Genomic DNA, 17,006 nt, shown 5'->3' with positions numbered 1-17,006 from the left:
GTTTAACGCTTGTTGATTGTAAATCGCCAAACACCAAACCCAAACTTTTACAGAAAAGTTCAGGGTTCGGGTCCGGGGTTTAAAAAAATCGTAAAGTTCGTGTTCGCTCAACCCGAGTTCTGGGGAGCTTTTGGGGTGCAGAGGAAGAGGCGGTAGCAGTGGAAAAGGAGGAGTCAAGCCGAGGAGGAGACGGAGGATAGAGTAGGAGGAGGAGAAGAAGAGGCAGGCCTGAATGCAGACCGTGGCGGTAATACCAAATCCACACAGGTGCCACGGATTACATGCTTAACAGCCATTAGAAGGTTCACACAGTGGGCAGTAAAAGTTATGTACCTTCCCTGCCCGTGTTTGCTAGACCACGTGTCTGTGGTCAGATGTATCTTAGCACCTACACTGTGTGACAGAGATATATTAACTTGCCGCTGAACGTGACCATATAGTTCAGGGATGCCCTTCTGGGAGAAATATTTCCTTCCGGGGACCTTACATTGTGGTGTGCCAATAGCCACAAATTTTCTAAAGGCCTCTGAGTCCACCAATTTATATCCCAGTAGTTGGCGGGCTAGCATCTCCAACAAGCCAGAGGTCAGCCTATGGGCAAGAGGATTATCTGGCGTCATCATTTTTTTAAGCTCGAACATTTGGGCCATGAAACGCGACAATGGCACGGTGGAAGATGGAGTGGAGGACAAATGGGAGGAGAGAGGAGAAGAGGCAGGACGTGGGGCACCAGGAGTGAGGCTTTGTGGATTCTGACAGTGTTGCTCTAACTGGGCTTGGTGATGGGAGGCCAGGTGCCTTCTTAAGGCGGTCGTACCTAGGTGAGTGTTGGTCTTACTGCGACTTATGCGTTGACAGCATAGGCTGCAGATGGCAACACTGCTGTCAGCAGCTGACACGTTAAAAAAAATCTCAAACTGCGGAACCATGTGCCAGCTTCCTGGGAGCGCCAGATGTGACAGTGCATGGAGATGGCTCGCTCCTAATACTGTACATTTGCAGTCTGCTTTTTGCCTCCTGTGCACTGCGAGTTCTGCCTGCTTTTCCTCTTTCTCCTCCCTATCTTCTGATCCGTCTCTTCCTCTGAACTCCCCTCCTCTTCCTCTCTTGTGGGCACCCACGTGACGTCCATCGACACGTCATCATCGTCACCTTCACCACCACTGACATTAGAGATCTCGGAGTAGGCAGCAACAGCGGGGACCACCCTCCTTGGGTTGATCTGGGTACTGTCATCAGAATGCTGGGTGGCGGCCATTGCTACCTCCTCTTCCTCACCCAATGCCAAGAATGGCTGCTATCACGATCGGCGTAACTGTCACATACGTGACACGGAGGGAGGAAAAGAGGGAGGCCCTGCCCTAGTGAGAGGGAAGGTGGTGACCCCTGACTCACCTTGCGTCTGGCACCTGGCTGCCCTGTCGTCCCTAGACGGGTTCCTCACCCGTACGCCGATCACGTGCCTAAAACCCTGGCTTTCCCTAGGATGAGCCCTAGATAGTGAACAGGGCGGTGGGAACACTAGTCCGCACCACTAGCTCTAGAGGAAAACACCAAGGGGAGGACAGACAATACAAACTAAACATATAATCCCAGGTGGGCGACAACAGGAGACAACAAAAGCCCAACAGGGATCCGGAGGGTAGCACTCTGGAACAACAACCAGATTCTCAGCTCCAGTGGGTCAGTATAGATGTCCAGGCAGGAAGCTCTATAACTGGCAACAAGAGAAGTGTGAGAGGAGAATATAAGGAGTTTGGGAGTGGCAGACAAGAAACAGCTGAGGAGGAGAAGCTACGGATCCCTGAGTGAGACAAAAAGGATAGCAAGGCAAACACAGAAAACAAACACTAAGAAACACCGTGATCTTTAGACATAGAGCGCGCAGCCACCCGCTGCGACTTCCTGACCCCGGGTATAACGGAGTCAGACGTGGCTCTTGACACCCTCGTGACAGTACCCTCCCTTTCACGAGGGGCCTCCGGACACTCAGGACCAGGTCTCTCCGGATGAGAGACATGGAAAGCCTGAATCAACCTGTTGGCGTTTACCTCTGACGCTGGAACCCACATTCTTTCCTCGGGACCGTAACCCCTCCAATGCACCAGATACTGAAGAGAGCGGCGGACCCGACGAGAATCAACAATTCTGGATATTTGAAACTCCAGATTACCATCCACAACAACAGGAGGAGGTGGCAGCGGTGATGGTTCTAGAGGTGGAACATACCTCTTGAGCAACGACTTATGGAAGACGTTATGGATCTTAAAAGTCTGAGGTAGCTCCAGGCGAAAAGCCACAGGGTTAATGACGGCTACAATTTTATAAGGACCAATGAACCTAGGACCCAGTTTCCAAGAGGGAACCTTCAACTTAATATTCCTAGTAGACAACCACACATAGTCATTCACTCCTAGGTCCGGACCTGGCGACCGTTTCTTATCGGCCATGCATTTGTATTTACCACTCATATTTTTCAAGTTAGCTTGCACCTTCTGCCATACCGATGAAAGAGATGAAGAAAACCGTTCCTCTTCGGGAACCCCAGAAGACCCCCCCTCTTTGAAAGTACAAAATTGGGGATGAAAACCGTATGCACCAAGAAATGGTGACTTGCCAGTGGATTCCTGACGGCGATTATTTATGGCAAACTCGGCTAACGGTAAATATGATGACCACACCTCTTGGTTTTCAGACGCAAAACACCTTAAATATGTTTCTAGGTTTTGGTTGGTACGCTCAGTCTGTCCATTCGACTGAGGATGGAAAGCTGAGGAAAAGGATAAGTGTACCCCTAAACGGGTACAAAAAGCTTTCCAAAACTTAGAAATAAACTGGGTTCCCCGATCCGAAACCACATCGGAAGGGACCCCGTGAAGCTTCACGATTTCACTGATAAACACCTGAGCAAGAGTCTTAGCATTAGGAAGTGCGGGTAGCGCAATAAAGTGTACCATTTTGCTAAACCTGTCTACTACTACCAAGATAACTGTTTTACCCGCAGACAAAGGTAAGTCAGTGATGAAATCCATTGATAGATGTGTCCATGGTCTATTGGGGATGAAAAGTGGCAATAAAGACCCTGCTGGACGTGTATGAGAGACTTTCGCGCGTGCACAAGTAGAACAAGTAGACACGAAATCTATTACAACCTGACGCAACCTTGGCCACCAAAAACGACGAGACAATAGCTCCAAGGTTGCTTTACTACCTGGGTGCCCAGCAAGTGCCGAATTATGATGTTCCTTCAATAACTCAAGACGCAGGTTTAACGGTACAAACAATTTCTCTGAGGGGCAAGAGGCCGGGGCGTCCCCCTGGGCCTCTAACACCTTTCCCTCTAGAACAGAGTGTACAGCCGAGACAACCACTCCTCTTTGTAAAATAGGTACCGGATCACTAACATTACCCCCTCCAGGGAAACTACGAGACAATGCGTCTGCCTTGGTATTTTTTGCCCCAGGACGATAGGTGATTACAAAGTTAAATCTGGTAAAGAATAGCGACCACCTAGCTTGTCTAGGGGTGAGACGCTTAGCCGATTCTAGGTACAGAAGGTTTTTGTGATCCGTAATTACCGTGACGGGGTGGATTGCTCCCTCTAAGAAGTGACGCCACTCTTCAAACGCCAGTTTAATCGCCAACAGTTCCCTATTTCCAATATCATAGTTCTTTTCTGCTGCAGATAATTTTTTGGAAAAGAAAGCGCAAGGACGCCATTTGCCAGGAGACGGACCCTGAGACAATACAGCCCCCACTCCCACCTCCGACGCATCAACTTCAACAATAAAAGGCTGGGAGACATCAGGTTGAATTAGAACAGGTGCCGAGGTAAATCTCTCTTTTAAAGAGGAAAATGCAATTTTAGCGGCGTCAGACCATTTAGAAAAAATCAGTCCCCTTCCTAGTCATGTCAGTAAGGGGTTTAACGATCACTGAATAATTTTTAATAAACTTTCTGTAGAAATTTGCGAAACCCAAAAACCGTTGTAGAGCTTTAAGGTTCTCAGGAAGATCCCAATCTAAAATTGCCTGGACCTTCCCAGGATCCATACGGAAACCTGAAGCAGATAATAGATATCCCAGGAACTGTATTTCCTGAACGGCGAAGACACATTTTTCAATTTTCGCATATAATTTATTCGTCCGTAGGACCTGCAGTACTTGCCTGACATGTACTTCATGTGTTTTCAGATCAGCCGAATAAATTAAGATATCATCTAGGTATATGACTACAAACCTGCCGATGAGATGACTAAAAATATCATTAACGAAATGTTGGAAGACAGCAGGGGCATTGGTCAGACCGAAAGGCATGACTAAATTTTCGTAATGCCCCTCAGGGGTGTTAAAAGCTGTCTTCCACTCATCCCCTTCCTTGATACGAATCAGATTGTAGGCCCCCCTAAGATCAAGTTTGGAGAACCACCTAGCACCCGCAATCTGATTAAAAAGGTCAGGAATGAGAGGAAGAGGGTATGGGTCTCGGACGGTTATCCGGTTTAGCTCACGGAAATCTAGGCAAGGACGCAGGCCCCCATCTTTCTTTTTAACAAAGAAAAACCCTGCAGCTACGGGTGAAGAAGAGGGTCTGATGTGTCCCTTGGCCAGACTCTCGGAGATATAATCTTTCATGGCTTGTCTCTCGGGACCCGAAAGATTATACAACCTGGACTTGGGTAATTTTGCACCGGGAATCAGGTTAACCGGGCAATCATAAGGACGATGAGGTGGTAGCTTCTGACAACCCTTTTCAGAAAAAACGTCCTCAAAGTCCGAAATAAATGTAGGTAGGGAAGCTATGGAGGCGATTAAGCAATTGTTATTTAAGCAATTCTCTCTGCAATGCTCACTCCACTCCAATATCTCCCTGGCCTGCCAATCCACCACTGGATTGTGCGCTACCAACCAGGGAAGACCCAATACCACAGGAGAGGGAAGGCCCTCCAGAACGTAACATGAAAGACGCTCCTTATGGTGGTCCCCTACCCGAAGATGTAAGTTATGGACAACGTGAGTGAGGTTTCTCTGAGACAGAGGAGCAGAGTCAATAGCGAATATGGGAATGGGTCTCTGCAGCGTACAGAGAGACAAACCCATAGTGCGGGCAAAATGGGCATCTATCAAATTTACCCCTGCACCACTGTCTAGAAAAAAAGAAATAGACTCCGTCTTAACACCAAAAACAATAACCGCTGGCAACACAAATTGAGATGTTCGTATGGAGGAAACGTATACCCCCCGGCTGACATCCTCCGCACAGCCTGGGGTTAGTAGTTTTCCGACGGTCTTTTGTTTTTGGGAAAGGAGGGACAGACATTAATGAAATGACCCTTCCCCCCACAGAAAAAACAAGCCCCCCACCTACGGCGAACCTCAGGAGGACGGACCTGCATAGGCTCATCCAAGTCCGTACAGACTAACTGCTGCTTGGGAGAGGTTACCGATTGCTCAGGAATTTTCGATCTCTCCCTAAGACGTCTATCTATCCTGATAGAGAGGGACATAACAGCATCAAGGGAAAGGGGGGTCTCATACAGCGCCAGCGCATCCTTAAACCCTTCAGATAACCCAGAGCAGAACTGACTCCTGAGAGCCGGGTCGTTCCACTGAGTATCCGTAGCCCACCTGCGGAACTCTGAGCAATATTCCTCTGCTGGCCGATCTCCCTGTAGGAGTCTCCGTAACTTCGACTCAGTCAGGGCGACACGGTCAGGGTCATCATATATGAGACCCAAAGCCCCAAAAAATCCCTCCACTGACCGGAGAGCCTGGGAACCAGGGGGTAACGAGAACGCCCAGGATTGCGGGTCCCCCTGAAGCAGGGAAATAACAATCCCCACCCGCTGTTCTTCATTACCTGAGGAGTAAGGGCGCAGCTTAAAATATAATTTGCAGGCCTCACGGAACAACACAAATTTGTCCCTTCCCCCAGAGAATCTGTCAGGAAGAACAACCTTGGGTTCTGTAACAACCTGGTTACCCATAGCAACCGCTGGGCTTACGGTCTGCTGCATTTGCTGCTGCTGTTGGAGGACAGACGCCTTCAATCCTGCCACCTCCAAAGACAGGCCTTGAAGCTGTTTTGCCAAAGCAGCAATAGGATCCATATTGGATTCTAAGTAGAGAAAAAAAAATTAAATATATATATATATTTTTTTTTTTTCTCAAAAAATAAGGGCCAGTTATAATATCACGATCGGCGTAACTGTCACATACGTGACACGGAGGGAGGAAAAGAGGGAGGCCCTGCCCTAGTGAGAGGGAAGGTGGTGACCCCTGACTCACCTTGCGTCTGGCACCTGGCTGCCCTGTCGTCCCTAGACGGGTTCCTCACCCGTACGCCGATCACGTGCCTAAAACCCTGGCTTTCCCTAGGATGAGCCCTAGATAGTGAACAGGGCGGTGGGAACACTAGTCCGCACCACTAGCTCTAGAGGAAAACACCAAGGGGAGGACAGACAATACAAACTAAACATATAATCCCAGGTGGGCAACAACAGGAGACAACAAAAGCCCAACAGGGATCCGGAGGGTAGCACTCTGGAACAACAACCAGATTCTCAGCTCCAGTGGGTCAGTATAGATGTCCAGGCAGGAAGCTCTATAACTGGCAACAAGAGAAGTGTGAGAGGAGAATATAAGGAGTTTGGGAGTGGCAGACAAGAAACAGCTGAGGAGGAGAAGCTACGGATCCCTGAGTGAGACAAAAAGGATAGCAAGGCAAACACAGAAAACAAACACTAAGAAACACCGTGATCTTTAGACATAGAGCGCGCAGCCACCCGCTGCGACTTCCTGACCCCGGGTATAACGGAGTCAGACGTGGCTCTTGACACCCTCGTGACAGCTGCGCATCGGTAAGGTCTGGGAATTGATGGGGAAATAATTCCTCTGACTCTAGTGGAGGGGCTATGGTGGTGGTGGTGGTGTCTTTGGGGGGGGGGCACACAGCAGAGAGTGAGGTGGGTGCAGATACAGAGGATGAAGAGGGTTCAGAAGCGGAAGGATGAGTGAGCCACTCAACCAACTCTGGTGCGTCCTTTGATGTAATCGCACGGACCTTCTCCATCTTCCCATTTACGCTCCAGCCTGGTGAACCTGTCCGACCCCTACCACCACTGCGAAATGTCCTGCCTCTTTCTCTGCCTGTAGTTTTACAAATTAACCCTGTGACAATGTTCCTATAGAAGAGCAGTATTTGATGAAGCAGGTATATAGAACCCCTTAATCAGTTTTTTTTGGTGGGGCAACTGTTATATCACGTCAGTTGCAATTTGTTGTTGCAATTACGTTTGTCCCTCTCTATAGCTGCGGTATCTCTGCAAACCGCACACAAATGCTGCACAATACAAATGCACTATATAGAAATTATATTCTAGGTATATCGCATCCCTGCTTCAATCAGATTTTTTTGGGGGAAACTGTTTTATTACACCAGTTGCAATTATTTGTTCCAAAACTGATTAAGGGGTTCTATATACCTGCTTCATCAAATACTGCTCTTCTATGATGACGTTTGTCCCTCTCTATAGCTGCGGTATCTCAGCAGAACCGCACACAAATGTTGCACAATACAAATGCACTATATAGAAATTATATTTTAGGTATATCAAACCCCTGCCTCAATCACATTTTTGGGGGGGCAACTAGTATATGACACCAGTTGCAATTAGTTGTTCCAATAGCGTTTGTCCCTCTGTATAGCTGTGGTATCTCAACAGAACAGCACACAACTGCTGCACAATACAAATGGACTATAATATACTTTCTATGTTAGAAAGTATATTATAAGTATATTACACCCCTCAGTACCTATGTCACACCTGTCGATAGCATATCTATACATCAGAATGTAAAATGGCGGCCAGATCGGGTTTATTAATAGGGTAGGGGGTGTGTCCATGTGCTGAAACTTCTCAATTGGCTGTCCTGTCCCACCTGATGGATGTGTCTAGGGTCAAAATTCTGCACAATGCAAAGAATATGGCACCGGCGGACATCGCTATATGTTCGCCTGTTCGGCAAACAGCGAAAGAGCAAAGTTCTCTGCAAAACGACTGCCGGGCGAACTGCAAGGCGATCTCTACGTATGATGTGCAGATGACAGGCGTCGCTCTTAGAATTACTGCACACTTCACTTGTTAGGGCAGTCACGGGCCAAAACTGACCAAATAACTCAGCCTTACAGGTTGATGTTAGTGCCAAGAAGAAGCCCACTCCTTTTACACCGTCACCAGATGGTTTCACATAGATGTTATCAGAACCTGTTCTATTAAACGTGTATACAAGTATAGCCCCCTGGACAGAGTCACTAATTAGTTTGCCCTTCCTCTGATCCATCAGAACAATAACCCACAAAAAACAGATCATGTCTGTGGAGCATACGCCTTCACTCGGTCAGCATTTGCTCAATAATCCATCAGTATTGCTAATGTCCAAAAAAACAGGAGTGGATGTAAAACAGAGGTGAATGGAATATTTGCATGTCTTCTCTGTTTTCTTCCCACTCCTGCTTTTGGCTACCAAATCATAAGCCAATTCTGATGGGAGCATACAGGCCTTACAGCTGCTACATAGACAGGATCCGTTGTGCGTCTCATTTTACCTTCCTTCTGACAGATCAGAAGAAAGGTCAAATAAATGATGATGTCAGGCAGGCCAAAAACCAAAATAGTGGACCAATCATGAAGTGGGGAGGGTGGGAACAGCATGAGAAGTCCACAGAGTAGACCTATGAAATAGTGGTGAGGTGTCAGCAGCATGAGGATACCACAGAGTGGCCCAATGACAGGGTCTGGAGTTGGCAGCAGTATGATGAGGATACAGAGGGGCACAATGACAGAGTCTGGAGTTGGCAGCAGTATGAGGAGGCCACCGAGTGGCACAATGACCGAGTCTGTAGGTGGCGGCATCAGGAAAAAGCCACCGAGTGGAACAATTAAAGAGTCTGGAGGTGGCGGATGCAGCAGCAGCAGCATCATGAGAGGGCCACCGAGTGGCACAATGACAGTCTGGCAGCACAATGACAGAGTCTGGAGGTGGCGGCAGCATCAGGAGGTTGTCATTGTTTTTATGTAATTTGTGTATATTTGTTGTTTCATAATATATATTTTCCTCACACTTTCAGACGTCACGCAACCTCAGATGATGTCATTCGGTCCATACAGCAAACAGAGTTTCAGTCACCTATCATTTTTACAGAAAAAAAAAACATTTTGAAAGAGTGGCACAATGACAGAGTCTGTAGATGGCAGCAGCATGAGGAGACCACAGAGTGGAAAGGTGACATAGTGTATAGATGGCAGCAGCAACTGCAGGATACCACAGAGTGGCAAGGTTACATAGTTTGGAGGTGGCAGCAGCATCAGGAGGCCACAGAGTGGCGAGGTGATATAGCGTGGATATGGCAGCAGCAGGATACCACAGAGTGGCAAGGTGACATATTCTGTAGATGGCAGCAGCATGAAGAGACCACAGACTGGCAAGGTGACATAGTGTGGAGATGGCAGTATCAGCAGCAGCATCAGTAGACCACAGAGTGGCAAGGTGACATAGTTTGGAGGTGGCGGCATCATCAGGAGGTCACAGAGTGGCAAGGTGACATAGTGTGGAGATGGCAGCAGCAGGATACCACTAAGTGGCAAGGTGACATAGTGTGGATATGGCAGCAGCAGCAGGATACCACAGAGTGGCAAGGTGACGTAGTTTGGAGGTGGCAGCAGCATCAGAAGACCACAGAGTGGCAAGGTGACATAGCGTGGATATGGCAGCAGCAGTAGACCACAGAGTGGCAAGGTGACATAGTCTGTAGATGGCAGCAGCATGAGGAGACCACAGACTGGCAAGGTGACAATGTGGAGATGGCAGTATCAGCAGCAGCATCAATAGACCACAGAGTGGCACAGAGTGGCAAGGTGACATAGTGTGGAGATGGCAGCAGCAGGATACCACTAAGTGGCAAGGTGACACAGTGTGGATATGGCAGGAGCAGCAGCAGCAGGATACCACAGAGTGGCAAGGTGATAGTGTGGAGATGGCAGCAGCAGCAAGATACCACTAAGTGGCAAAGTGACATAATGTGGATATGGCAGCAGCAGGATACCACAGAGTGGCAAGGTGACATAGTTTGGAGGTGGCAGCAGCATCAGGAGGACACAGAGTAGCAAGGTGACATAGTGTGGAGATGGCAGCAGCATGAGGAGGCCACAGAGTGGCAAGGTGACATAGTTTGGAGGTGGCAGCAGCATCAGGAGGCCACAGAATGGCAAGGTGACATAGTGTGGAGATGGCAGCAGCATCAGGAGGCCACAAAGTGGCAAGGTGACATAGTGTGGATATGGCAGCAGCAGGATACCACAGAGTGGCAAGGTGACATAGTGTGGAGATGACAGCAGCATTAGGAGACCACAGAGTGGCAAGGTGACATAGTTTGGATATGGTAGCAGCAGCTGCATCAGGATACCACAAATTGACCCAGTAACAGAGTGGGGCGGTGGGTGGCAATACCAGTACCTGCTTTCGAAGGTGGGTGCAAGAAGGAGCATATGGCATCAGATGTGTGGCATGAGGTGGGTTGCAGCATCAGAGTAGTAGCTGAGGCAGGTAGTTAGAAGAAACCGGTCTCTCTTATCAAAGTGTTGGTGTGGCACCATGGATGATCTAGTCTGATGCATCAGGAATTGGTGGTTGGAAATCCTGCCTGATCCACGCCTGATTTATCTTGACAAAGGTCAGTCTCTCCACATTTTGTGTGGACAGGCGAGTTCTCCTTTGCGTAACTATGACCCCCACTGCACTAAACACCCGCTCTGATGTCACACTACTGGCCGTGCAGGACAACTTTTCCAGGGAAAACTATGCTAGTTGCAGCCACAAATCCAGCTGTCCAAGTATGCCACCACCTGCTGGTTTAGGTCCTGCTCCAGGTCCACCTGCTGCTGCTGTTGTTGAATAGTTTCTTCACTATGCGGGTGAAGAAAGCTACTCATCAGCGACTGTAGACTCAGGCTGCTGCTGATGGCTCCTGCCACCCCATCCCTCCCCAGCAGCCATTGCAGTGGAACGTGAGTGCAGAGGGCCCCCCAGTCAGATGTGCGAGAGGATGGACGATGGCGCAGATAGGCAGCGGCCAACTGACTTTAACCACATATAACTGCTGCATGAAATTAGTTTTTCCACCTAAATAATTCACAAAAGATTTAACCGCATATAAGTGCAGCGCTTAACCCTAGATACAATTTTTTTTCCCACCAAAATTAGTCACACAATATTTTACCGCATATCAATATTTTACCGCATATCAATATTTTACCCCATATAAGTGCAGCGCTTAACGCTGAATCCAATTTTTTTTCCCACCAAAATAAGTCCCAAAGATTTTACCGCATATAAGTGCAGCGCTTATCGCTGAATACAATGTTTTTCCACCAAAATAATTCACAAAAGATTTTACCACATATGAGTGCAGCGTTGAACGCTGAATAACATTTATTTTTCCACCAAAATACTTCAATAGCAATTTTAACACATATAACGGGGCACGGAGATGGAAAGGGTTTTCGGATTCCCCCCCCGCACTATACGGACATCTCATAAATGAACCGCTGCTCCTGACAGCAGCTCCTGGGAAGGTCAGGGAGCGTCCTGGTCATCCGGCATCTATTCGCTCTGCTAAAGGATTATTTTGAAAGTCTGTAGAAGCCACACAGGGCCCCCATGCTGCAGATTTATCATGGAGACATCATGGAGATTTTACCACATATAACCACGGCACTGACTGACTGCTACTGCCACTACTTCCATAAACCCCTGCTACTTCCCGTGTAGGTGGGCTGCTGCAAAGCAGGTGCTCTACCCCAGGCACGTTTGGATTCTGACCTCCCACTGCTGCCACCTTGCTGACTCACAGCCATGCTTTCAACACATATAACCACTGCCATTGTGAACGGAGAATGTATTTTTCTGTTTGCACTGAAATAGGCCACTAAACGCTTTCAACACATATAACCGCCACAAATGTGAACTGAGAATGTATTTTCCTGTTTGTACTGAAATACTAAATAACACATATAACCGCTGCACTGACTAACTGCTACAGCCGCTAGTTCCTTGAACCCCTGTACCACTACTTCCCGGCCAGGTAGGCTGCTGCGAAGCAGGTGCTCTACCACCGGCACATTTGGCTCCCGACCTCCCACTGCTGCCACCCTGCTGACTCCCAGCCTTGCTTTTAACACATATAGCCGCCGACATGAACTGAGGATATATGTTGCTTTTTGTACTAAAATAGGCCAGTAAACGCTTTCAGCAGAAATAAATGCACCAGTGAAGTGCGTATATATTTTTCTTTCTGTACTGAAATAGGCCACTGAATGCTTTTGCCACAAATAAGTGCACCAGTGAAATGCGTATATATTTATTTTTTTACTGTAATATGTACCTATACGCTTTCAACAGAAATAGCTGCATAAGTGAACTGAGCATATATTTTTGGACTGAAATAGGCCACTGACACTGCCCTAACCCCTGAAGACGCCGTGGTACGGCGAAACATGTCGGGGGGCAGCGTGTAAACTCTGATTTTAAACAGTCAATCACTGTGGCCCACTGATATAGGAACGAAGAAAAACACAGTGCCGATATAATACAGGCAGGCGCACAGCCTGTTACGGCAGCAGTGTGTTTGAATCTACTAGTAGGCATATTTAGTCAGACGATTATACTGACAATATGCTCTAAGTGATAATTAAAGGCCAGTGATACTGGGAATTTTAAATCACCATTTGTCACGTATATAATTTTTGGTAAGAATAATCATTAAAAGTTAAGTCTTAGGATCTTGGTAGGTGCAGGATTAATAGGTGTCAAGTAGTCCTAAAGGACATGAGTGGTAGTAAATTGTTGTAACACACCGTATCCTCGCACTTAAAGGGAAAGTTCAGAAATTGTAGTACTAAACGCTTTCAACACATCTAACCATCGCCAACTTGAACTGAGAATGCATTTTTCTGTTTGTAATGAAATAGGCCACTAAACGCTTTCAACACATATAACTGCCACAAATGTGAACTGAGAAAGTATTTTTCTGTTTGTACTGAAATACTAAATAACACATATAACCACTGCACTGACTAACTGCTACAGCCGCTAGTTCCGTGAACCCCTGTACCACTACTTCCTGGCCAGGTAGGCTGCTGCGAAGCAGGTGCTCTACCCCAGGCACATTTGGCTCCCGACCTCCCACTGCTGCCACCCTGCTGACTCCCAGCCTTGCTTTCAACACATATAGCCGCCGACATGAACTGAGGATATATGTTGCTTTTTGTACTAAAATAGGCCAGTAAACGCTTTCAGCAGAAATAAATGCACCAGTGAAGTGCGTATATATTTTTCTTTCTGTACTGAAATAGGCCACTGAATGCTTTTGCCACAAATAAGTGCACCAGTGAAATGCGTATATATTTTTATTTTTTTACTGTAATATGTACCTATACACTTTTACCAGAAATAACTCCACAATGCAGTGCGTATATTTTTTTATATTTTTTTATGAAATATGCCCTTATACGCTTTCACCAGAAATAACTATAGAAGTGACCTGAGAATATATATTTTTTGTTGGAATGAAATAGGCCACTATACGCTTTAACTAGAAAGCATCTAAATAGTAAAGTGCGTATATATTTTTCTTATATTACTGAAATACGCCCCTATATGTTTTCACCAGAAATAACTGCAACAGTGCAGTACGTATATATTTCTTTTTTTCAATGAAATACGCCCCTATACGCTTTCAACGGAAATAACTGCAGTTAAGTGTGTTATTTTTTTTTATTTTACTGAAATTTGACCCTATACACTTTCACCAGAGTTAACTGCAGAAATGCACTGAGAATATATTTTTCTTTTTTTACTGTAATATTCCCCTATCGCAACAGTGCAGTGCATATATATTTTTCTTGTTGTACTGTAATATGCCATTATACGCTTTCAACAGAAATAACTGCAGAAGTGAAATGCGTATATATTTTTCTTGCCGTACTGAATAAGATACTATCTATAAGCCAATAAAGGCTTTTCAACATAACACTTGCAGCCCAATAACAAAAAGCTGCACTTGTAAATCACTTTTCTATCAATGTCCCTAGCGCCTTCTGCTGTCTCTCTCTGCACTAATATGTTGTGAAATAATTCCTCTGTTAACTTTCCCTGCACTTATAAACCCTTTTTTTCAGTTTTTTTTTTAAACATAGAGGTTTTTCCAATAGCTGTCCCTAGCGCCTTCACACGTCTGTCCTTGCACTTTGAATGCTGCCATATTTATAGGGCTGTGACATCACAGGGCTGGCTGCTGATTGACATGCTTGCATGCAGCCAATCTGGGTGATCCTGACTTCCCAGAGTTCCATGCCCTATGTCCTCAGTCCTCACACGTGTAGCCGCCATTTTAGGAAAATTGTGATTTGTTACCACGAAGCACGAGGAAATTCGCATTCGTTATGAATCAAATTTTTCCTGAAATTCTAAATGAATTCCACTTTGTCAGCTTCAATTCACTCATCTCTAATTCCAACCGTGTGCACATGGGATTCTCAAAAAGGGACGATTGAGGCTTGACACTCAATTTCACCTTAACACTCACAAGAAGATTGCTGCCCTAACCTTTGTATTGCTGTAGTGATCATGTAAATGTTCTGGTTTAATTAAATTTAACAATTTCTCCCCAAAGAATTTAATTTTGACAGTATGGAAATTAAATTCATGGAAACGGATGACTGAGGCCTGATGCTCATATTCACGTTAACACTCTCAGGTAAATTGTTACCCTAGTATGTATTCTGTATCTATATGCTGGTTTGAGTAAATTCAATAACCCCCTCCCCCAAAATAAAAAAAATATATAAAAATTGGGGGAGTCAATAAACTGATTTAAGCCTAATATTTTGTTTTCATTCACTTATCACTGAAATGGTTTTTCAAACTAGAACAAAAAAAATTATAATAAAATGTGAGATTTCACTAGCTTTCTATATTCTTTCTATATTCAAGATTGATGGTAGAACACTTGTACAGTTTTTGCTTATACAATTATTCAACCTGTTTAGATTATTATTATGTATATATATTAAACATTTTCTATTAAAAATTGTAATGTTTAAAGAATGAACCTAAAGGCATTCTGTTATGCATACTGTCGTTAATTGCATTATGTTCTGTCTTAACAGAACCCATAAAGCAATTTTGATTAAACTCGAACTTCAAAAACTGTTCGCTCATCCCTACTCATATAAACACTTATTTAAGCCATATTCTTATCAAACTGATCAGAATTAAGCTATAACGTATATTGTTATGTGTAAGCACAATCCTACTTTATGCTGTATAAATGCAGTTCTCTAAAAGTGAGTCACTCGTGGTATGTTATACATTTAAGTATTAAAGAAATGATTCAACTTACATTATGAACTGGTTTTGACTCCACAGTATATTTTTTTGTATCTGTAATAGAAAATAAAAAGTTATGAATCTACAGTAGATTGTGCTCAAGTAAGGACTACATATACTGTAATTTATGCAGCATCAGATTATACCACAATCAAAAGAGATAATACTCCTGGGGTCTCCATCATTTATGGACTTCTACTACCACATCCCTAGTGAGCATATCCTAATCAAAAATTCCATCCAAAGAAACTGCATAGTAGTAATGCTATTATTCAGACTCTGTATTGTGATATTACTTTTACTACTAGGCTACCTGCACACATTGCTGATTACACACATTTTTTCCACGCTGATTCATGTGCAGAAAAACTGCAGCATAACACAGTACCAGCGAAGTACAGTATATAAGATTACACAAATCTCACGTATATTTAGCTTTTTCCTCACATGGGGGGATTCTTAAATCTGCAGCATGTCAATTCTTTGTGTGGTTCTTTTGTGTGTATTTCACACTTTCAATGCAACGGTAACATCTAGCAAAACCAAATCTGCACCAAAAACTGTAAGTAACACATGCAGAAACCCACAGAAATGAGCACAGCAATTTGTTTGATATTTGTAAAAGAAAGCCAAACCCAAGTGCAGGCAGCCTTATGCTTTAATTCTTTTGTAGGCTTCTTATGCCGGTTTCTGCATTAAAATTTAGAAGAAGTGCTATTTTTATGACATTTTCCATTGGCAAAATGGGGTGTGGTCCCTGCATGTTTTACCTAGAGGCCTTCACAGACCATGATCCAGCCATGAAATTATTCATTGACAAAAAAATTGTCCCGTATCCTCTATTTGAATGGCACAAAGGTCATAATATCTGCAGATTGCCACTCCATTTCAAGTCTATGGGAGTAATGAAGATACGTCATTTAATAAATGTGGGATCTGTTGTAGGAAATTAAAATCAGTTCACCTCCATAGACAAAATATTATGGATTTGTGAGGGAATATAAATTCTCCGAGTCATGCAATCATTTTATCAGAACGGTTTTGTTCCCAAAGGGAGCCATTCTAAAATGATGTATATACTGTATGATTCTTCTATGACAACACTGTTATTACAAGTGCCTAATATTTTTATGATTGCTGTAGTTTTCACTTTACTGTGGTTGTAGTGATTAGTGAGTAAATCTTACCTTTCTTGGCCAACAGAACCCAATAGATTAAACCAATAATTACAAGCAATACGGCTATCCCAGCACCAACTCCAAAGGCTATCAGCCATAACAAAGATCCTTCTGAGGAAAAAAAATACAAAGTCAAATCTTTATAGGGAAATTAAAGTGGTTTTCCTGGAGTACAATATTGATGTCCTATACTCAGGATAGGTCATCAATATCAGATCAGTCGGGTCTGACTCCTAGCACCCCGATCAGCTTTTTGAAGAAGCCACAGGTATTTGGTGAGTGCTGTGAGGCCTCCAAAGACGAGTGCCATCACGTTCATCACCACATGGCCTATGTGCAGCTCAGTACCATTTAAGTAAATGGGCCTAGGCTACAGTACCA

At 44.9% G+C, this 17,006-nt stretch overlaps 1 protein-coding gene across 1 annotated transcript in view; it reads right to left on the bottom strand.

Annotated features, from left to right (window-relative positions):
• The window catches only part of LOC122933313 (Fc receptor-like protein 5), a 114,281-nt gene that overhangs the window by 43,844 nt on the left and 53,431 nt on the right, over positions 1-17,006 (bottom strand). The window contains exons 7-8 of the mRNA XM_044288244.1: positions 16,635-16,736; positions 15,461-15,501 (exon numbers count right to left, since the gene is read on the bottom strand). Of these exons, the coding sequence (XP_044144179.1) occupies positions 15,461-15,501; positions 16,635-16,736 (143 nt within the window). The remainder of the gene's footprint in view (positions 1-15,460; positions 15,502-16,634; positions 16,737-17,006) is intronic.

This window comes from Bufo gargarizans, chromosome 1 (genome assembly GCF_014858855.1).
Source record: "Bufo gargarizans isolate SCDJY-AF-19 chromosome 1, ASM1485885v1, whole genome shotgun sequence".
Classification (NCBI taxonomy): domain Eukaryota; kingdom Metazoa; phylum Chordata; class Amphibia; order Anura; family Bufonidae; genus Bufo; species Bufo gargarizans.
Note: the sequence above shows the minus strand (reverse complement) of the source record. Positions and strands in the feature narration are given on the sequence as shown.